The following is a 24,190-nucleotide window of genomic DNA, read 5'->3' as shown; positions in this document are numbered from 1 at the left end:
AAAAAAAATGTGGTTTCAATGATATATTTCCTAATATGTGTAAATTTTGACATCCATATCTTCAATTGTGATTAGTAGAATATTTCCCCAGTTTGGCCACATTCATGTATTATTTGTGCTTCACAACCAATTCCAAAGACACTTTTTCCTCCATAGGTTCTTTAGTAAGAACGCTGCTTTTACTATACTGCTGTGCTCCACTGAAATTTTTCTTTGTATTACGGCAAAAAAAAAAAAAAAATTATCTTCGGCGTTGAACTTCGAACTGAACTTATAACAGCATTCACAATAAAGTCAGATCTTTTATCTTGGAGGAGTAAATATCAACAGCTTGACTTTGATTCCATGAATCAGGTAAAAAACAAAACCAAACTTCTGTGGTAATTAGCTGAGCTGCTTTTCTATTTGAAATCTTGGAAGACAATGTAATAAACAGGCCTCACTTACGAGTTCTCTTCCTCACGGAGTGAATATATTAACAGCCCTCTCTTTACTATCCACATGGGCAAACACACACACACACACACACACACACACACAACCCCCCAAAAGTCCTATAATGTAACTCAGAATAGTCATTTATCTAAGTGAAAAGTCATGCTCTATAGATTGATACATATATCAGCTCTGCACTTGCATATGTTTAGATGATGTCTTTGGGTATGGTCTTCTTAAAATGCTGATGCTTCTGTTGTGACTTACGTCTTCTGATTTTCATGTGGTCAGCTCAACCCTCGTGGTAGATGGTGAACGCTGACATGCACTTTGTTCAAAGTACAAGTGCATCATCCACTTTCTTCAGAAATGGAAATTCAGAGCATTATTTTATATGCACATTTCTGTTTTCTCATGCGACTGCTATCAAAAGATTTTATTACAAAATGAAAGGTACTTGCTAAATACAATGTCAATTAACAGTTGTATATTTATATAGGACAATAATTTTTTAAAAAACCCACAATATCTGGAGTGTTCACTACTCTCGATGCTCCATAGTGGGACTACTCAGCCTCCCCTCTGACCCAGATGATTGCTATCCTGACAACTTCAGGCATCTCGCAGGACTAGGAAGGGATCATGAAACAACTAACTAGCTGGTAGACCAAGGGAACAGCAGGGGCTGATGGCTAGATTTCTTCTTCTACCATCACCACCCAGGACCAGAGGGAGTTAACTGTCCCTACCTGCTTCTCGAAAAGCACATTTCATTTTATCAGCTGGCACCCCGCATGCTGTCCTTGAAAGGGAGATAATAGTTATGCTGCCTCAGAAAAAATTCAAAGAAAGAAAGAGGCTTGTTGCTGGCCTTCTTACAGATTTAACTACATGTTAAAGTGAGAACTCCACCCTTGGAACAAATGTCTCACACACTGCAAACTGAGATTATGGCAGAAGCTGGAAGTACAGGGTGGAGGTTGACTCAACCCATCCTGGCTTATTTTATTTTATTCATTTATTTATTTATTTTTTTGGTGAGGAAGATTCACCCTGAGCTAACATCTGTGCCAATCTTCCTCTACTTCGTATATGGGATGCCTCCACAGCATGGCTGATGAGTGGAGTAGCTGTGAACCCAGGCCACTGAAGCAGGTCCACTCGGCCATGGGGCAGGTCCCCATCCCAGCTTATTTTAACCACTCGGCCATGGGGCAGGTCCCCATCCCAGCTTATTTTAATACAATTATTAAGTAAAATAATCTTTGTTAAAAGTGAGAAATTCAGGGAATTCTAAGTAGTATAGGACACGAGGACAAGTATAACCCAGGATTGAAACAAGCAAACTGGGAAATTTGGTCTCACTGACACTGGTGATGTGAAAGGCATGGAGGACCCAGATATTTAAGCTAATGAGAGGAGAAGAAGGAAAATAAATTAACTTTCTAATAATTTAGACTCTTTAGATTGAATATCATTTTTATAATTATTAATTAATTTCTTCATAAGATAAAATCCTCATCCTCTGCTGCCAAGAATCTCAGAGATGGTACAATTTTTAAGAAACCAGGTACATTTTTCCTACTGTGTCAATATGAGATAGATTTTCTTTCTTTTTTCTTTTTTTTAAAGATTGGCACCTGAGCTAACAACTGTTGCCAATCTTTTTTTTTTCCCCTGCTTTTTCTCCCCATATCCCCCACTACATAGTTGCATATTTTAGTTGTGGGTCCTTCTAGTTGTGGCATGTGGGATGCCGCCTCAGCATGGCCTGATGAGCAGTGCCATGTCCTCACCCAGGATCTGAACTGGGAAACCCCGGGCTGCCAAAGCGGAACACGTGAACTTAACCACTCGGCCACAGGGCCAGCCCAATATGAGATAGATTTTCTAATTTAATTCATCTATCTACTAAAATGAAGAATAAGATATGGTGATAATTCTCCCATTTTAGGAGGGCAGTATACATAAATGATACCAGCACAGCTTTGGTGCCAAACTGCTCAGGTTTATAAACCAGCTACATCAGCTATGTGACCCGGTCAAGTTCTTTAATCTCTCTGTGGTTCTGATTCTTCACTTCTAAAATGGGGATATTAAAGATACCTACCCAAAATGTGTTTTTGTGAGGAGTAAATGAGTTAATGTGTAAAGAACTGTTAAGATAGTCCATAGTACATAGAAATCAATCAATAAATGTAAGTTAAATATAGGTTATTATTATTATTTCAATTTTCCTAGAAACTTGAAAGGAGATAATATGTACCATGCACTTAATATTATATAAGTTAATTGTGCTTGATTAGATATAAAACTTGGGTTATTAGACTACATTCCTTTAAACATTTTATAGTCAGCCTGAAATGAATTAAAACAAGATTTTAGAGCAAGAGAGAAACCACATTTTCTGAAGACAGACTACTTACAAAGGCTAAATCCTTATAAATTATGCTGTATGATAGTTTTTATTTTGTGTAAAAATATCACCTCTGCCACACACAGTTAAGATGGGGAGGTGAAAAAAGAAATCTAATTTTTGCTAGCTCTTATTTATAAGAATATAAAAAATGACATTTGAATGGTGAGGGACATAGGATAAATGCTATAAACTAATTTTAATCATTTTCTTCTGAACTAATAATAACAAGAATAAATAGATCCTCTTAACCTCCGAATGATGATTATAAAGTAATAAAACATGTCAGCAGCCTCATGATGTTCATGGGTTTCACACTCACGATTACGGTTTTGTCAGGATGTGATCCCAGGAATCTATTTCCTTGACCTGAGCTTTAAATGTCTGCCTTGGAAATCTGGTCTTTGATGGAGTGTCAACAGCTCAAAGAGCAGGACTAAGGGAACAAGGGAAGCTACTTATCTGGAGAGGGTTCGAATTTGTAGGAAGTCTATTTTCCAAGTTTTAAATGTTTGAAATGACGGAAAAGAATTTAAACCTAAAAATTCCACGTTTTTGATGATTTCATTCTTGCTTAGTGTGATTTCAGCAAAGCACCAATAGCCTGACAATTAAAAATGTCGGCTCTGAAGTCGACTGCTTGGGTGTGAATTGCAGCTGTCTTTCTAACTAGCCCTGTGATGCTAAGTGATTTGGTTAACTTCTCTGTGCTCAGGTTGTCTCATCTGTCAAGTGGGAATCACAGAGTCTTTCTCGTGAATTAGATAACGTACACTTAAAGTGCTTCGAATAGTTCCTGGTGCATGATAAGTTTGTTGTCATCATTGCCATTGTCATCATTTACAAGACCAGTGCTCTAACCCCTGAGTTATGGAGCCACCACCCCATCATCATCATTTAAACCACTGGTTCTCAAACAGTGGTGATTTCAGCCTCTCAGGGGACATTTGGCAGTGTCTGGAGATAGTCTTGGCAGTCATGACTTGGAGGAGGTACTGGTATCCAGTAGGGAGAGGCCAGGAATTCTGCTAAAATTCCTACCAATGCACAGGACAGGTCCTACAACAAAGAATTATCAGGCCCAAAATATCAATAGTGCTGAGGTTGAGAAACATAGATTTAAATTATTCCACTGTGGAAGACGAAGTTTAAAGCCCAAAAAACATTTTTAAAATGTTTCAAATAATGCTGATTAATCCTAACATGAACTCTATATCACTTCTGTTAAGCAAAGTATGAATCATCAAGATTCAGAAATATCCCTGAATAGACCACTAAGGTGTATAGAAAAGTTTCTGAGGGAATAATAAAATAAATTAGGTAACAAGTGTGTTCCTGCAACGTAGAGTAAGAAGGTGAAATGGAAGACATTGGAGGAAAACTAACGGGAGCAGAGATTGAGCGGGGAGAGGGGACGTGGTTTTAGGGCTCCTGTTCCACTCCCCACCCCCAGGCCTCTGGTCAACTGTTTAGTTAATTTCAAACTTTAAATGAATAAGTGAAAAGTTATCCAAATATCACATATGAGGTTTTTAAAGTTACAAAAATTAATATTGCATTACACAATAACTATAAATTATTCCCTTGACAGTTTATATTATTCCACATTGGTGCATTTCCATTTGTGAATTTAGTGTAGATCTGAGGCCAGAAAAATGCAGGACATTGAATAATGCCAATTATTAAAGCACTCTTATGACTTTCTGCCCTTACGATTTATAAATAAAAGGTTCTTGGAGTGATGGCTTTCCAGTAAGAAAGGAACACTATTATCCAATCGGTTGTGAATTCTTTAGAGAATTGTACTTCCAAGAAAACTCTGGGAAACTGTTGATAAGGCAACCACTTTTTCCATGATGGTAAAACTTCCTAAAGTGGTAGAGTAAGAGTTCATTAGTTCAGGAAAAAAAAAACCCGTATGATATTTGGGAAATATACTAATGAATATGCCAGGTCATAGAGGGAAAAAAATGAAAAGAAAAAAATGAAATGATCAGGAACTCAAAAATCAAAATTCCTATCAGATACACAGATATTTTGACAAACTTAGATCCATAATAAGTCCATGGCTTGAGTGGCTTATAAAAAGAGAAATCCCATTACCACCAGCGCCACACATCATTATCAAGATGAAGTACCCCTCCACAAATTGTCTTTGAAGATCTGGAAGTGAGGCTTACTCTCGAATAAGACAGAGCACACACAACTACTGAAGTTATTAAGAGAGTTCTTTAACTTTATGTTGTTCCCATGAATGCTACTTTTAATGTCATCAAACCTGAAAAGGTCCTTGGGTTTCATATTTAGGACAAGTCTCTTTCATATATATTCCTCCATATATTGTGGAAATCTCATGGAATGCAGAGTCAGAAGACTGAGTTCAACTCTTAGCTCTTAAGAACCTTCTCTGGAAACATTTGAACCTCTCTGAGCAAGGGTTTCCTTTTCTAAAAGATGGTATGAGGAACAAATGACCGGATGTGTCAACAGTGTCTTTTTATTATCTATTCTTGAAAGTCATGAAATGAAAAATAAAGAGCAAAGGCTTTGACAGACACAAGTTTGAGTCCACCTCTTACACTTCCTTTTTACTTTGGCACAGTTCTCCATGGTCTGTGAGCTTCAGTTCCTTCACCTGTTAAATAGCAACAACGCACACAGTTAAGATACCCAGCAGAGTGCTCCATAGGTCTAGTCACTTAAATATATGATCTTTCCTCCCCTGGCCATGGAGAACAGGCATAACACCCTCTAAAAAAATCTAATGCTGTATATGGGGGCTGGCCCGGTGGTTAAGTTGACGTGCTCTGCTTCTGCAGCCCAGAGTTTGCTGGTTCTGATCCCAGGCATGGATCTATGCACTGCTTATCAAGCCATGCTTGGCAGGTGTCCCACATGTAAAATAGAGGAAGATGGGCACGGATGTTAGCTCAGGGCCGATCATCCTCATAAAAAAGGAGGAGGATTGGCAGTGAATTTTAACCAAAAAAAAAAAAAAATCTAAAGCTGTATATAAAAGCCTGACTTGCAAAATAAATACTTTAAAATCAATTTCTTTAGCACCTCTGGTGGATTTATGTGTTTACCTTCATCTGTGGCAAAATTGAAAATGACCATTTTACCTATGATATCCACAGTGAAATAATCATGGATATAAAAATATCATTAAATCCGGTGCTTTTATGAAGATTTTCCTTTGAAAGTTATTTCCATGTCTTGATAGTTCTTGGTAGTAATGCAGCCTGTTATCAGCAGATTTTTCTCTCCCCTCCCCAGCCCCTGCCCTTCATCCTGATAGGCACCGTCTGCCTAACTCACACGGGGCCTCCTTCAGGACGTCTTCCCTCATTTTCCCAAGTGAACGCCGAGTCAATAGACTCTCTTGCTTCTACAGTTCTCAACCAGTACTATTACTTGGTACTTGGCAACATGCTGCTCTGTTGCAGATATTTGAGCAGCATCATATTTCACTACTAAATTAGAAGATTTTTGTGTTGAAAACTGCCTTGCTTATCATTACTCCCCACATAGTAGTATAGAGCACTATTTTATTATGCGATTAATTACTCAATAAACATTTGATGAACATGCAAATTCTTCTATAAATAATTTTTTTAAATCCAGATTCTACAACATCGGAATTTAATTTCTTACAGTCCTCTGATTAGAACGCATCTGCTACATCTAATATTTATAATTAGGTAGTTTTCTTCAGATGTTGCTGCTACAATGTGAGATCTTCAAAGTCAAGAAAGCATATCTTACATATTTGTTCATATTTTTTTCCCATTAGCTATTACCAAATAAAAAACCCAAAAATCTCTTTCGTGAGTTAAAGTTCTATAGAAGTCATTAATTAAATTGGGGTTTTACAGATTTCCTTGAACTGGAACAATGTCACATATACATTCTTAACAGTGGACTGATTTAATTTGAAAAGAGGAAAAAGAAAGCTAAGCTTTATTGAGTACCTACTGTGTGCAAAGAAAAATACCAAGTGCTCTGTCCTTGTAATTGATATTGACATGTTGTCTTGTTCAATACTACTTGATACAGATTGAAAGATTCAAAGAATGACATTGTCCATGAGTAAGAGCTAATATAGCTTACCTGTTAAGCTCACTTTACTATAACCCATCAAAATATATCAACTGATTGATAAAAGTATTTTCCAAGTAGAGTCTGAGTTTGTAAGTAATGGAATGAAAAGATATTTTTATATCTATTGGCAAAAAAATACGTGCACCGTGGCCATCTAATAAACTAATAATAGTTAATGAACAATCAATGTCTGTATCTTTCATTTTACAATACAGTTGGCAAAGCTAATGCTTTTGGATCCTTCTGAATTAGTGAAAGAATAAATAGACTCCTACATCTGGAGAAATATGGTTTGCAGCTTTGTTCTGATTTCTGTATCGAGTGCCAGGTATCCATCACCTGGGGTGGGGAGTTATTTTGGTAAAATAGATCTCATTACTTATTCTCAAAAGAATGCTCTATTTCAGAGCAATGGTATTGTTAATGGAACTTTGATTTTAGTGACCAAATGCCAAGAATGTTTTTAAATGCTCTGTGATCCTTCCCATCAATTTAGATCAGCCAGATATAACATGTGTGAGAAGTTATCTAAATTTTTTAGCAATAAAACCAAGATGATGAAAGCTTTGCTTCCCCTTAGGTATCATCCAGTACCGATAACCAAGTTGTTTTCATTCTTTCTTTTTTATTGTTTAAGGCTGGAGCACATTACTGCTGTGATACTTGCCAAAGTTCTATGGCATCACTTTGCGACTTACCATATGTGCCTTTGATCCCTGCCCAGTAGGTACCTTGGCTACATGCCACTTTGGCACTTACCACTACTAAAATTTTGATTTTTTCCCTTGCTTCTGATTCTATCCATGCTGTCATCACACAGACCTGAAATAGGCATCTTTGGGAGCAGAGGGACTCATAAGATAACCTGTTTCACCTACACCTTTCTTCCTCAAGGACTTGCCACTTGAGAGAATTGATATGGTCATCTACTAGTTTTGGCTTGACCAGTCTCCGGAGTATAAAGCCCTCCCCATTTTGTTTCTGAGAGGCTTTGTTTAGGATATGGGCGATGCACAAGTCTGTAATTCATTCTTGTCGTTTTCCACGGAGAGGAGATAGAGAGAAGGATGGGAACAGGTATAGAGAGTATGGGGTTTTCGTCTTTGTGGATTCATCAAGCTATCAGAACTGTAGTAAGATTCTCAGGCTCTCCGAGTGAAATGTCATGTTCTTAGTTCAGTTCAGCATCTCTGGGTTCCTACCTTTCCCTTCCTAGAGGAGAGAGGAACTCCAGAATGTATTGAAAAATATGTGCAAACACAATGATCATAGAAAAAAGTTCAAGTTAGGATTCTAATAAATAGGGAGGACTAAGCTGATGTGAGAGATGCTTCTCCCTCCCCTCAAACACTGAAGGACATAACTAGGGGCTCAATACTGACAAGAAGCTCACAAGAAGGTACAGGGCTGGACAGCCAGAGCCTGGGCCTTCAATCTCATGGGAAGGAACATCTAAACCAATAGCCGTCTGAGGAGAGGGAGCTCAGCGAGCCAAGATCCTGAACCACTGGGTCTCCAAAGGCGGTTCCACACATGCGAAATGGAAAAAGGTCACCGGATTCTGCAGGTGAGACCTTAAACCCCTGCAAGAAAACTGAAGCCGAGTTCCATTGTGCATGGTTTCAAGTTCCAGATTCATAATATCCCTGTGGTACCCCAAGCTAAGATGCTAACAAAAAAATAAATCCTAGAGCTGTCAAACCAAACTCATTAGAAATCCCGGCCAAGCAAAAGTGAAACCAGCCTTTAGGGGTATTCCAATAACCCATACAAGATCCCCATAGGAAACACACAAAATACCTTCACCAAAGATAAGTTTAAACAAGCAAATTATAAACCTTACTAGGAAATACTGTGTATATGAAGCAAAACTTCATTAAAAAGAAAATAGAAATTGACGGAAACACAACTACAGTGGAAGATTTCCACTGCATGCTATTTTCGGAAGATTAATTAAATAACTATTTACACAAACATTCACATATTCATATTCCAGCTTACCATCTCCCTTTCAACAACAATTAAAAGGCTATACCTTAGAAGATTATGGAAAAATGATTTTGATTATACATGTATATATGAATATTACATAGCCATTAGCATCATAGTTTCAAAGAATTCAAATCAATGTCAAATGAAAAGGGCAGAATAAAAAGCAGAGACAGGAAAACGTTAATTTATTTTCTCCTTGAAAGAAAATATATTAAAATATTTCTAGGATTACTTTGATGGGTAATTTCATTGATAACTGTACACATCTTCTGTATTTCCCAAAATGTCTATAAGGAACAAAATTGGAATGACGGAGAGCCCTAAAACTTTGGGAATTACAAATAATTTGATATTTCTGGAGTTAAGGATGAGTTTAGAAAATGGACAGGAGTTGAGACTGGAAAGGTAATTAAGAGTCTCATCAAGAAAAATTGACCTTGTCATTTTAAGAAATAGCTTCTCTGTAAAGGTGATGGGAAATCTCTGTGAATTTTAAGCTTAGAAGTGTTGATTAGATATGGATTTTCAAAAATTGCTCATGCTGGAGACTGGTCCGTGGAGTAGTGGTTGAGTTCACCACGCTCCGCTTTGGTGGCCCAGTTTTGCAGGTTCAGATCCTAGGCGCGGACATACACCACTTGTCAGCTATGCTGGGGCAGTGACCTGCATATAAGGTGGAGGAAGATTGGTACAGATGTTAGCTCAGGGTTAATCTTCCTCAAGCAGAAAAAGAGGAAGATTGGCACAGAAGTTAGCTCAGGGCAAATCTTCCTCACCAAAAAAAAAAAAATTGTTCAGGCTTAACAGTGTAGATTTGTGCATGCAAAATAAAGCAGAAAACTAGGCTACTGTAGTAATAATAGCTAACATTTATTGGAGGCCTACTATGTGCCAGGAACCACATGTTGAGCACTTTATAGATTCTAGCTCATTTAATCTTGGTAACAGCTTTGTCAGGTAGGAACTTTTCTTCCTCTCCCTAAAGCCCCAGTACCTAGTTGTAGAGCCTAGTTGTAAGTCCTCTAGTTCTTCTGTGTGGGATGCTGCCACAGCATGGCTTGAGGAGCAGTGCCTAGGTCTGCACCCAGGATCTGAACTGGTGAACCCAGGCCACCGAAGTGGAGCTTGCGAACTCAACCACCAGGCCAGCCCCAAGTAGGAACATTTATTATCATGCTCATACAGATCAGGAAACAGGGGCTAAAGAACCTGCTGGAGGTCACTCAGTTAGTAACTAGTGAAGACAGTCTCCCACTGCAGGTAATGTAAGACGGGCACTTCAGCTCTCCCTCCCTTCACCGTGGTGGCCCCTGAAGTCAATGGAACACAGAGAGACAAGAGATGGGTCCAAGATGTTAACTAACACCTCTGGTTAACAGATTAGGAGGGGTAGGAGGGTAAAAGAGAGAAGGGAGTCAAGAACAATTCAGGAGAGACAGGTAAACTCAAATGTTTTTGCACGTAACTTAAAAGTTACTTAAATTCACTAGAGAAAACAAGAAATTTAATTCCTTTTAGTTTGCGATGAATTTTTGTATCTTCTTCTATTTGAATGATATGAAATGCAACGAAATAGAGGTAGCTTAGTCCTATGATGAAGGGGAGTCGTATAGAGGGCAGATCAGGATATGTCACAAGTATTGTGATTTTTAACAAGTGATTCTTTTACTGTTCTGATGGAGCCCAGGTTTTCTAACCTTCAACATTAGGGAGAGAAAGCTTCATTATCTACGACAGGAGTTTGCTGTATTTATTATCATTTCACCTAGAGCTTTTTAGATTTTCAATAACAGAGGTACATATTGGGAACGTTCATTTAATCATAAAACAAAAAGAGATGAATACTAATAACAAACGTTCAAATTTATAATTTGAAGCTGTGCAAATCTATAAATTTTAAGCATTCATGATTAGATTTAAGATCAAACCATACTTTCTGCAAAAGCACATCTATTTTCACTCCCTTTAATTCATGTGATTAAACATTCTTAAGATATTTTGTCCTTATTATTGCTAATGGTTTTGTTATTTATAGGAATTATAGTTTAAATTTTTGAAATTATAGCATTTTCCATCTGGAATGCATTAAAATAAAACTGTCAAAAATATTTTCATATTTATAAGGATTTTTTCTGTAAAAGAACTATATTACTATGGTGAACTAATTGGGATATGAAATTTTCTGAAGACTTTTCCCATTTAGAAAATTGTTAAGCAGTAAAGTTTATGTCTAGGTGTTGTTTTTCTTGGTAGCAGGATCATACAATATTTGGCTTATCTTAGAGGTCATATTCTCCAAAAGTTTAGACTTCAATGTCAATTGTCAAAACTTTTTGCTGCTTTGAACTTCAAACCCATATAACCCATTATGAAGGTTACCTTGCTAAATTACTGTTGTTCAAATTGGACCCTTTTAAATTCTTTCAGATATTGTGTTCCTTGTTATAAAATTGCAACAGAGAGAGAAAAATGGTAGTGGGCATTGACGCAAACTGTATGTTGCATTTCAACTCTGGTGGAAAAATAATTAACACAAGCTCTGCTAAAAACGACATACAATAGAGATTTAGCACTGTGAATATATACCTGTGAAATTGTCATGTTCAGGTAAATAATAATTGGAAACTTGGGCACTGTAGAGAGTTTTAAAGGTGCCCAATAACAGCACGGCTTCAGTTTGGCAGCTCAGAGCATGCTCTCCAAGTTAACCACCATTGGTCACAGCTGTGAGACGTCTAAGATCCCTTCATCCTCTTGGCCCTTCCCAGAGCTGTTCCTCTGCAGGATCCACGCTACCTCTCCCATTCTTTGCCTTTTTCTATCTTTAACCGCTTTGTTTCTATCACCAGCACAAGTCTCATCACCCTCATACAATAATGACGGTTTGTTTATTCTGGGTGTTAAACTCCTTTTAAGTGTGTTTACACTCTGTTTTACAATGTAATCTCTGGATCCTTTCATCTGGTGTGCAACTATGTGTGCAGCAGCGAGCTCTTAATTTATCTTTGCTGCAGCAACCAGTAAGGCTGACTGGGATTCCTGGCCATGCGCACTTGGCTGCACGAGACTCTTCTTGATGAATATGATGGCTCGCTAGCAGGCTGCCCAACCCCCTCTCATGAGTTTTAGAGTGGGTCGACATGTGTGCTTGTGAAAGTGGGGGAAGCAGATAGTGGTCTGTTCCAGAACCATCTTCCCTACCCCCTCCTCACCATAGATTGCTCCTATTCTAACGTCCTAAGGATTTGTTTAGAACCTTCAGTTGGAACGAATTAATCTTTTAGGGCTTCCATAATTTTGGGCCCATGCATCTCTTGAGCAACTCAACGTCATTTCAGTGACTTATTGACAACTTACTGACCTACCAAGTTATCTGTGACATCTCGCTTAATTTAGTACCTTCTATATTTTCTTCTTTATTAGATTGTTGTATATATGTTTTAACCTTGCAAACTGCCTCAAAATCTTTTAAAATCGAGTTTACTGTCATCAAGCATAAACTCAGTCAGTTCAACGCGGGACAAATCTACACTGAGCACAAAAGGATGTAGCTGGGAAGGAACAAACTCACCGACACAAAAACGCAGGCCCCTTCCTTTTATTTCGATCCCTTGCTGTCTCCATCCCATCTGAACCAGAGGCGAAGCCGGCAAGTGGGGCGTGTGCAGATGCAATCAGCCCGGCGTGCTCAGCGCCGTGTGCAAAGGGCGCCACACCTGAAGGTCCTCTGGCTCGGCGGGGCCTCTCCTCCCCGGTGCTGGCGGCATCCGCCGCAGGTGCCTCCGCACCGGCCTGGGCGCGGCCCGCTCCCCTCCCTCGCTCGCGGCGCCGCCGCAGTGCGCCGAGCCGCTGCTCCTCGCCGCCCGCGCCCCGCAGCCCTGTCCTGCGGCTCCCTCCTGTCGCCACCAGCAGCCCCAGGCTCCGCCATGGGGAATGTGCCATCCGCGGTGAAGCACTGCCTCAGCTACCAGCAGCTTCTCCGGGAGCATCTCTGGATCGGGGATTCAGTGGCAGGGGCGCTCGACCCCGCGCAGGTACCACCTCGCGGCCCAGGGCGTCCCCACCCCTTGCCCACTGCCAGCCGGCCTCTCCCCCATCAACCAGCTGGTGTTCTCTCCCCTTATGATGTCGCCTCCGCACCCCAGGGGCCTTACTGGAGCATTTCTGTCGTGTTAGGCCTCACCCCTTAAAAGGTTTCCCATCGTCTCTCTGCTGTGAACATATAGACCCGCCTCTAAAGAACAGACCCAGCAAAATTCCTACCTGTGGCCGTTTGCAGGTCGCCTAAAGGAGACTGTGCCTTCTTTGTTTTTCCCTTGGAAGAGATGCATTAGATAATTTAATTTGTATCTGTAGGCTCTCCTCCAAGGATAGCGCCCTTCTTTTTAGTTCTCTCCTTGTTCTGTTGTAACAAAGACGACAAATGCGTCAGAATGGCAGGCAAGAAAGGGAAGGAAGCCAACTTAGAAGATTAAGAAAACATAGTAGGAAGAAATTATCCATTATATCGTTAATTATCCTTAATGTATTTATGCTTCAACACACTGGAACAAGCTTGAAAATAAATTGTAGATAGAGATTTCAGATCAAAATTTATTCCCCTGGGATTCCTGAAAACCCATTTTAAGACAATAGGCAACTTAATGGTATCCACATATTTGCGATTTAATGCACTCTCAACCAGAAATGGCAAGTAAATGAAAAACATATATGTAAAGAAATGTACTTTTCCCTTAAAAGAGCTTAAAATTCTCCAAAGCAATGACAGTGATAATCATTATGTAAGTGTTAAAACATGGAAAAATGGAAGGACAGTGTGAAGGTTTAGCTGTTAGTTTTTTGAATTTTGCTAGGTGCAAAAATGATTATTCCGGATTCATTTTGTGAACAAAAGGATAACTTGTATTAATTCTAATATTTTAGAGGGTAAGCATAATTTTACGATGTGGCTTTAAATCAACTATTCTAACGTTAGATATCCATTTTCCTATAGTTTTACATTTAGTGTATTCTCAGTTGAGGGTATGAATATGTGAAACTGTAATCTTAGTTCTACAAGTTGGAATTCATCATTTGTGGATTCTTTACGAGACACTTTGCTCCTTATTGCTTAAAAGACGGTCATGGTCATCCGACTCAAAGTCTGTTGCTGACAATGCAAGAGAAGGAAAGTTATTCTTTATCTTCTCATATGTTCACGTCTTGCTATTTAGTTTTCCTACATTCTAATTTGATCTTGCCATTACAACTTTTCTTTTAACTTTCATATTCAATCTGTTATATAATCAGGAATCTTTAACTTTTATTCCCTAAACCTGACTTCATATGACTTCTGTTGTGGGGTTAACATTGTATTTCTCTCTCCCCCTGTGTTCTGATTTTGTGGGCTTTGGGGACAATGATAGATGCTGGGCTGCCACGTGAGGATGTCTACTTTGCTCTGTTAGGATGTGAAAGAAGGGTAATTGAAAATGACTGGATGACTCATCAAGGAATTCGAGGAATAGGATTTTTGGACATCTGTCAACCTAATGAAGAACTTCTTGCTCTTTTCTGAGAAATACCTCTACCTTCTCTAAATACTGCCTTTTTATCCCTCAACTCCTTAGCCTGGAAAATTACTCATTCCTCAAACACGGCTTAAATATCACTTCTTTTATCAACTCTTTTCTTCCTCCAGAGTTCATGCCCCATTTCTGTGCACTTATGGCATTTTATGCATAATTCTGTTTTAGTCCCAATCTTGTCAAATTGTCATTTTTCATGTCTTGTCCTATTTGAACTCACAGCAGCATTGACACCTGACAGTGGACTCTGAAACGTATCTCCTTCCTTGGCTTCTGTTTAATGGCACCCTTCCTGCTTTAAGCCCTACCTCGGCTTCCTCAGTCCTAAACCAGACTGGCTCAGTGGCCTCTGTCTGTCTGGCAAGTGTTCAGCTTCCTCATCACTTCTTATCCACACTCACGGTTTCAGTTACTATTTGTGTATCTGTGTCTTCCAGATTTATGTTCCCATCTCTCTCTTAAGCTCCAGTCCCGATGTTCAGCTGCTCACTTGACACCGTCACTTGGATATCTCAAAAGTAATTCAAACTCAACATTTCCAAAATTGGATTCATGTTCTCCCCCTTATAACTCCGGATCTTTTCCAATATTTCTATCACATGGAACACCATCATAATTCATTCAGCTCTGCAAGCCACAAACCAAGAGCTCCTTATTTCCATTTCCCCACATCCAAGTTATCACTAAGTCCTGTGATTTTCCCTCTTGAATTCCTCTCAAATTCATTTTTCAAACTTTACTGCTACTGCCAATTTCAAAATGACATTCTCTCATATGGACAACTAGACTATTGCAATCCTTCTTCAACCCAACGTCTGTGTAGATAGTTGGGAGATGTTCTCTCTTTCAGGCGGAATCATGCTATTCCCCCGTTTCACAACCTTCTATCATTGCTTTTAGGAATGAGTACCAAACCTTTTAAGGTGTTCTCTGAAGCTTCAAATGGTCTTTTCATTGCATCTCCCTGCAACCTCACCTTAAGCTGTTCTCTCTTGTTCTTGCGCAGTGGCCTTCCTTGAGTTCTCTAATAATGTTTCCTCTTGAAATGCTGTCTTTGCTTGTTTTCCCTTCTGCTAGTAAGATTTTCAGCTAATTGACTTCTATTCACCCTTCAGATCTCAACTCATATGTTGCTTTCTCATGAGCTCTTTCCTAGACTTTCGAGGCAAGCAGCCCTCATTATCATATATTGCACAGTGCACTGTTCATTATATGTAATATGTATTATATACTTATTGTGATTATTTGATGTTTAATTCCCTACCAGACTCTAAGCATCATAAAAACGACGAAAAAATCCACCACAGAGTTCTCAGCAGCTAATAGAATGTCTGGTTAGTTTTTGATGGCCAGCAAATACTTGTGGAATGAACAAATAAATGAATGTTTAGCCTTCTAGGCCATAAGCATCTGATGCTTATGGGGACCATGACATTCTTCTTAGCACTTTTTCGGGGTCTAAAACTATGACTGGTACATTGGAGTACAATGATAAATATTTCTTAAGTGAATGCAGAGTGATGAGAATTAATACATGGTGTTGATAGAGTTTGGTCTTAGTGATGGAAGATGAATATTGTTTCTGTTTGTGTCTTACTTTTTCATTTCATGGGACTTAGTCACGCTTTTATGGGGAGAAGAGTTGAATGTGGATTCTGAAGGCTGTGGAGAGACAGCGCAGTGTTTAACCAATTGCGGACTGTTAAGTCTGGCAGAGAGAGTCATGAGCAGGACCCCTGTGGTTTGAAATAATCTGATTGCAGCTGGGACAGATAGATTGCTGTATTAGGAAAGAATCCAATCTTCTATGGGAAACCTAACCTTTTTCGGCTGCCAGTTTATTCTGTGATTTTGTGCAGGCCGTAGCTTGGCCAGATCTTAAATTTTCAGATTACGCATTAGAGGTAATAGTATATCCCTGATAAATTATTAGGATAAAATTAAATATTGGGTGTGTGTATATATAAATACACATACACACATTTGAAGTTTAATTTATTATTAAATATAAAACGTGTCAGTGTGATTGAAAGAAAGACTTACTCTACTTTAGCTCTACTAACTAAATTCTTTGCCTCTAATTTTTTGCTAATGGTACTGGTTTGCAGAAGATTCCCTTAATAGACCAAGAGGTTAAAATGGATCATTTCGCGGTTCAAGGTGTCTCTTAGGGCTTGTTTTATTTTCTATATTTGTCTCTGTTAAAGCGAGTGTGATGAAGTTGGCTTAATTGCTATGTTTTAAAGATTCAATTAAATTTAAGTTTCCTAATACCTTGAGATTTCCGAGTGCTGCTTAAGCAGTAGCTAAATTTCTTCATATGTTAATACCGCATTGCAACAATAAAATTCCCATGATCTAAATTCTAACACAGACAGTGTTTCAAATATATTAGATTTATAAAAGCAAAATTGTAGATTATGTGAGATTAAATTTATAGCTATTTTACATTATATCTTGATCCTTTAAGTTACATTTGCTGTCAGCAAAAATTATGATTCAGAGTGAAGTATTTGGTGTTAAAGAGTCTCTGGAATTAGACCTAAATGTATTATATTTCTACTTAAAATTAATTGGAGGATAAAGTGACTATATTCTTTTTAATTTGTCACCATGCACCTGTTAGTACATTTACTAAATACCTTCCCATGTTTGGGGAGGAATTTTCGGAAGGAAACCAAGGTAGCTTCCCGCTGTTTGGTTTCTGTTTGTCTCAGGTGTTCCATGTTCCTTTTTACCCCTTTTTCTCCTTTTATGGCCCCTTTGAAATTATGTATTTTTATTATTTGTTTTCCCCCTGCATTAGCTTATTAGTTATTTACTTTTTGTAGTCTACTCTGTTTTTATCTATAAGATGTCAATACACAACCTTGATCTATAAAAATATTATATATTAGTACTACTGCAACTTATTAAAAATGCAAATATAGTAATTTAACTCCATTTACTGCTGCCTTCTTTTTATATTGTTGTGTATATTAATTCTCTATATGATATATTTGTAATATGTATTTGTACAGCCAATATACATTTATATTTATAGACTTTTTTTTTCCTTTGCTCTCTGTTCCTTTTTTTCTTTTTGGTGAGGAAAATTTGCTCTGAGCTAACATCTGTTGTCAATCTTCCTATTCTTTTTTTTGCTTGAGGAAGATCAACCCTCAGCTAACATCTGTGCCTGTCTTCCTCTGTTTGTATGTGGGTCACTGCCACAGCATGGCTTGACAAGTGGTATAAGTCTGCGCCTGTGATCTGAACCCGTGAACCTGGGCCTCCAAAGGGAAGCATGCCGGACTTAACCACTACACCACTGGGCTGGCCCCCTCTTGGTTCCTTTGTTCATCTCCATTCTTCCATCTGAAATTATTTTCCTAACTAGAAGTATTTGCTTTAATGTTTTCTTTAGTAAAAATCTGCTGATGATTTCTTTCAGTTTTTCTTTGTTTGAAATTACTTTGTTTTGAAACACACACATATACATATATATATAATGTGCATAAATATAAATGGATATTGAGTATAAATGTATGTCCATATAAATAAAATACATGACAGCAATATAAAATGCAGATTTCTCAACATTGTCTCAACAGAGACAATGAAATTAGCTATCAGACTTATTTTTGGTTCTTTCATGATAATGTATATTGCATTCTCTTCTCTTTGTCGTTGGTTTCCAACAATATGACTGTGATGTGTCTAGATTTAATTTTCTTTGTATCTGCTAGTGGTTCATAGCACTTGGATCTATCGCTTGATACTTGTTGCTTTAATATGTTTTGGAAAATTTTCAGCCATTTCTCCTCAAGTATTGCTTGTTTCTTTTTTAATCCTTCCACTTGGGCCTATAGTTTGAAGAATCTTAGAACTTTTCCTGTACCCCATTTATTTCTTACATTGTTTTTTGTATTTTCACCCTTTCTTTTCTCTCCATGTTCCGTTTGAATATTTTCTTCTCACCTGTATTCCATTTCACTAATTCCTTCTTCAGCTTTGTCTAGTTTGCTGTTTATCTAATTTATTGAGTTCATAATTTTCATTGTATTTTTGAGTTAATGCGTTTCTATGTGATTTTTAAAAGCAGTTTTTAATTCTCTGCCACAATTCTCAGTCTTATCATGAATTCTTGAATATTTATCAGAGTTATTTTAAGTTCCATGTCTGATAGCTCCAATATTCAGATCTCCAGAGGGTCTGTTTCATGATGTTTTCCCTCCTGAAATGCCTACTAATTTTTGAGTTTCTGTTAGACACCTGATATGGAAAAATTATGGAAATAATTTGAGGCTCTGAGTGATACTATCCTTCTCCACAAGGGATTATTTGTTTTTTTCCCCATTTCACCCACTCCCCACCTCTGGCAACCACCAATCTGTTCTCTATTGATGAGGTATTCCTTTTTTCCCCACTGTATAAGTAAGAACATACAGTATTTATCATTTGCTTTCGGATTTATTTCACTTAGCATAATTCCCTCAAGATTCATCCATCTTGTCACAAATGGCAAGATTTCTAAGAGAGATATATGCATATATATATATATACACCAGATTTTATACATTCATCTGTTGATGGACACTTAGGTTGTTTTCATGTCTTGGTTATAAATAATACTGCAATGAACATGGGTGTACAGATGTCTTTTCAAGATAGTGATTTCCTGTCCTTCAATTAAATACCCATTCCGCGTTTCAGAAGTGGAATTGCTACATCATATGGTAGTTCTATTTTTAACCTTTTAGGATCCTCCATACTGAAGTCCATAGTGACTGCACCAATTTATCTCAGCAACAGTGCACAAGGATTTCCTTTTCTCCACATCTTTGCCAATGCTTATTTCTTGTCTTTTTGAGAATAGTCGTTCTAACAGATGTGAGGTGGAGAAGGGATGATCTTTTGCTTCTAGCAGGCAGTAGCAAGTGTAAAGACAGCTTACCTTAAGCCAGTCAGATGCTTAGCTGGTTTGAGGCTGAGCCTTCTTCATTTGTGAGGACTTGTCTTTTTCTCTTCTCTCTTGCTTTTATTTTATAGCTCTTCAGGGGTTCTAACTAAAAGGCCTAGGGTGTTTACCAGGGTGTCTCCTCCTTGCTAAATTGGTCACTGAAGTCCTCACTACCTTTGCAACTCTCTCAGGCTATCAAGCAAGTGTTTCTCATTAATATCTTGTCCAGATTTTCTGATTATTCTCAGTGAGAAATTTGTTCCAAAGAAGCTAGTTGAAAGATTAACAATATAACAGGGAAAATATAAAAAATACCAATTTTGCAATATAATTTGAGTTGTAAAAATATATTCATTTACCATATTACAAAAGTTTTGAAATGGTTATATTCCAGGTAATATGCAAACTGTTTAGAAAAACTATTTATTTACATATTTTTCCAGTTTTATTGAGATATATTTGACATATAACACTGTGTGAGTTTGTGTGCAGATTTGATACACTTACGTATTGCAAAATGGTTACCATGATAGCGTTAGCTAACGTTTGCATCACATCACATAATTGCCATTTATTTGTGTGTCAAGAACATATAAGATCTACTGTCTTAGCAACTTTCAAGTATGTCATACAGTATTATTAACTATTATCACCATGCTATGCATTAGATTCCCAGAATTTATTCATCTTATAGCTTGAAGTTTGTATAGAATAACAAAAGTTCAACAAAGGAACAAAAAGATTGGCTGCTTCATGGAAAAGTAATATTTTATAGAAAAATAGACTACTATTTGAATGTTTTTCACTATAGATAAAAGTTATAAAAGATAAAGAAGGTCTTTTTAAAAGAATATGAAAAGTAATATGCTCAACTTCAGTATTTGACTTCAGAGAAACAATGTACTATTTACTCCTTCTCTAGTGACATAGTTCAATAAAATTTGTTAAATGAATCAATGAATGATTAAATGGATAGTTCCTTTATAATATTTTATCTCTATTGATATATGTTTATTTCAGATCTTTCCATTTTAGGGGCACGAAGTTGGTAAACATTTTTTTCTTATTATTAACGTTTTCTTTTTAATCTTCTCTTTTGCTTTGCATCTTTTCATCCCTGGTTCATTTTCTCTTTCTCTGTCTCTCTGTCATTCAATAAACCTTTCTAGAAATCTACATATTTTATCAGTTTATTCAAAAAGCATCTTCTAGATTTGTTAGCCCTCTCGTCTATGTGTGTGTTTGTGTCTGTGTGCACATGTGTAATGTACTGACGACTGATTGCTAGTTTTTGAAAAACATTCATATATTTTTATTCTTTTTGCATTAGCATTTTAATTTTCTTTATTTGAATATTTAACTCATGAGATTTTAGTCTTTTTAAAAAGTAAATGCCTTAAGACAATGTTCATTTCTCTATTATTTTGCTTTAAATGTATCTCTTATAAGCCACTTATCTGATTGTCTTCCTTAATTAGGTGAATTTAACTTTAATTATGTGTGATGTGACTATTGATATGTTTATCCTGTTTTCTGCCATATCTCTCAGCCTCACTCGCGACTTTATATTTCTTATCTTTGAGGCTGTTTATCCTTTTTGGTTTTCTTATTTTACATTTAAATCGATACTGTTGTTTACAGAAAAAGTTGTATTTCACAGAATGAACTCACTCACTTTGAGAAAAAAATCTGTTTCATTATTATTACACCATAGTTCCTCAAATATCATGTGAGCGGGTACAGTGCCATTCTCAAGACCCGCTTTGTTGACATAAGATATCTGACAGATAAGGTGAAAGTAGGGAGTTCCAAAGACACGTAGAACTGATAAAGCCAAAGATTTTAGTCATGGACACAGCAAAGTTGGAAAGTTGAAAATATTGATATTTGTGGTCAGAGGCTTAATAAGTGACCAGTCACAAGCAATAATAAGCCCCTTGTATGACCGTGTGAATTCATGGCTGTAATGGAGTAAAACTCCAGTGAATTTCACCGGAATTCAAATATTAAATGAAAGGTTCATCAGGACATTGAATACATTGGAAAATAGTGTCAAAATTTGGGGTAAGGGGAACAATGGTGAATTAAGTTTTAATGGCTTTGGTATATGAGGGATACAAGTCCTCAAGCAGGGATAAAGGACAGTGTGGTCAAATCACTCAGATCTCAAAGGGGCAGGATTTTTTCTACAAGTTGAAAAGAGTAACAATTTTAAAGAAGTAATGGAAACTAAAGATGTCATTCATACTTCTTGTCACTAAGCAAGGTGTAGGAGACTAAGCAGTCTCTATATGAGAGGGTTACGGGTCAGGTGCTTTCCACAAGGGTGATTGTGGCTTCACTTAATGCCAGAAGATGGTGGGAATGTTCACTAAAGAGGTTGAGAATGTCATGGAGCTTGTTATTATAGAGCTGAGTTTTCAGCTGGAAATATAAAGAGACCTGAGTCTTAGCATAACAGGAAAGGCAGAGAACTATGCAAGGTTCTACAGAAGAAGTAGGTGGTTATTGAGAATAATATATTGGGAAATGACTAAAGAGATGAGAGTTACCAGGCAAATGATCCTCAACAGTCTTGTGATGGATGTGGGTCTCTTTGGGTATCTCAGCATTGGCCATGTCCTGGATTTATTTCATTTCAAGAGAGCCCTTACCCCTGAGCATGGAGACTCTAGATCTTGGAGTCACTTTTAATTTGAATTGACTTATACATGCTTAAAAAAAAAGCTTTTTGTCAAGATTGTTCACGTGTTGATTCCCAAAGGGAAATGCCTGGTTTGTGCATGCTGAGACCAAGGGCAGAAACTCTGAGAGTTATGGCTTGATCTCTGTGCCATTGGGAAATGTGCTCCCAAGTGTTTTATAAGAGAGGCAGCCTTTTTTATATCATCCTCATATTTTGTGTTTTAATCAATTAAAATGTCATTTTGCATGAGTTCTCTATTCAAAGGACTTTTATAGCTATATAGCTTCCACTATTGAGTGTTCAATATGTACCAAGCACTGCCTAACTGCTTTATAGGCAAGAAGTCATTTAATCCTCACAACTGTCCATTGCATAGATTTAGTTATTGGGGTACACAAAGGTTAAATAACTTGTTCATGGTCAACAGCTAATGAGTAACAGAGCCAGTGACTGAATTCTGGCTGTTCTGGTTCCAGAGCCCCCAGTCTTTTAGTGCTTCCTAAACTTTTCTGGTGATAGGAATCACCCGAGGTGTTTATTACACGTGCTGGAAATTCTGATTCAGTAGCTCTGAGCTGGAGCCCAGCTATCATTGTTTTTGCTTCACCTAAGTTGGAAGACACTGTGCTGGATGAAGCTGCCAGCCCTCCGTCCTTGTACCTGCTGTCAGACGGTCTGCTGTCATATCATGTTCCTCTAATCTGTCTTTGCAGAGCTCCTGGCTCCTGCCCATGAAAGACCCCTATGAGTTTCAACTTCCCTTCTATCCTCTTTGAGGTTCAGACTAGAGTTCTGCCTGGAATAGAATTGCATTGGATACAAAAGGAAAAACAACTCGCTTTCCAATAAATTTCCTGTTCCCTTCAATCTCCAATACTTTCTGTCCTTGGATTTCTGTTGGCTCCTGTATTCCTTGCTCTCTCTTATTCCAGCTGGCTTTCACATCCTTGCCTCCCCCCACCCTGTGTCCTTGTTTTTTTCATTAGCTCTGAGCTCCTCCAAGTCTTCTGGCTTTCTTTGTGCCTTTTCACTCTGTGTTGTAACTTTCCCTGACCCTTTCTTCTCTTCTCGTCTATCCCCTTCCAAGTTTAGCTTTTATTTTTGTTTCCTTTTATTTTCCCTAATCAACGAAGGGGCTAGACTATGCAGACCCATAACTTTATGGGTCACTCTCATGTAATAGATGGTATTTAAAAGAAATGAAGCAAAAACATATATTTGGGGAATATCATTTTGACAGAAATTCTGATTTGGAAGTGATTGTCCAGCTCGCTTGAGGCCCTAATAATAAAAGCAACATCTAGAATCCCAGTTTCCTCCGGCTGGTCTCTCTAGACTAAGTAGGAGATGCAAATTAGCTGCTGCTAGTAAGCTAGATTTCACCTCGGGAAATGTTTTGTTTGGTTGAGATTACACTTAAAAGATAAGTAAATGCATCCGAGTGCCTTAAGCTGAACTTGTACTCTATTCATATATGTGGTCCAGGTTACCATATATGTGCCTGTGGATATTGGATTTTGTGATCCCTGATGGACAGTTACATGGGGAGACTTTGATGAGACCATCCAGGAAATTTCTGAACATTGGAATATTTTTCAGCAACATAGAACCTAATCATCGTCATTCAGCAGGCAGGAAATTGTCTTTAAATTACAAGAAGTGTGTCATCTTCCCTTTCCGATGATCTTTCTTTTCTGAGTGATCGGTTTTTATTGCTAAATGAACACTCAGGTGTTTTAGAATTTCTTCTCCTGGGTCTAACCATCTTGATGAGCCAATTTTTATGTTCTTTTCTCATGGAAAATAGTATTGATTGGCAGATCTTGTTCCTAAAACATTTATTCTAAAATCAGACTTTATATAAAGAGAATTTTATGTGAAGATAATTTAAACATTATTTAGGTTCATAGAAGTTTATATTTTTTAAAACTTTCTTCATATAATTTATATGAAAGTCAAGTAATAATAAGAATGGAAAAGCTCTCTGAGAAATATGAAATATAACGAAAGCTATTGTTTCTAGGCAGTGATGAAGGAAGCAGAGATGTGAG

The 24,190-nt window shown here is 37.6% G+C and overlaps 1 protein-coding gene and 1 long non-coding RNA gene across 7 annotated transcripts in view; one reads left to right on the top strand and one right to left on the bottom strand.

Moving 5' to 3' along the window:
- Positions 1-13,371, bottom strand: part of LOC139077365 (uncharacterized) — a 29,030-nt gene extending 15,659 nt beyond the window's left edge. The window contains exon 1 of one of the 2 annotated variants that reach the window (XR_011529812.1): positions 13,208-13,371. This is a non-coding gene — a long non-coding RNA (uncharacterized lncRNA). The remainder of the gene's footprint in view (positions 1-13,207) is intronic. The other variant, XR_011529813.1, reaches the window with a different exon arrangement.
- HMGCLL1 (3-hydroxy-3-methylglutaryl-CoA lyase like 1) overlaps positions 12,515-24,190 on the top strand; it is a 144,730-nt gene continuing 133,054 nt past the window's right edge. For 2 of the 5 annotated variants that reach the window (XM_070584808.1, XM_070584810.1), the window contains exon 1: positions 12,517-12,978. In XM_070584808.1, coding sequence (XP_070440909.1) covers positions 12,613-12,978 — 366 coding nt within the window. In that variant the 5' untranslated portion in view covers positions 12,517-12,612. Of the gene's footprint in view, positions 12,979-24,190 lie in introns of all 5 variants that reach the window. The other 3 variants (XM_070584807.1, XM_070584809.1, XM_070584806.1) reach the window with 3 other exon arrangements.

Source organism: Equus przewalskii, chromosome 19 (genome assembly GCF_037783145.1).
Source record: "Equus przewalskii isolate Varuska chromosome 19, EquPr2, whole genome shotgun sequence".
Classification (NCBI taxonomy): domain Eukaryota; kingdom Metazoa; phylum Chordata; class Mammalia; order Perissodactyla; family Equidae; genus Equus; species Equus przewalskii.
The sequence above is the reverse complement of the archived record's forward strand: the minus strand, read 5'-3'. Positions and strand labels throughout refer to the sequence as shown.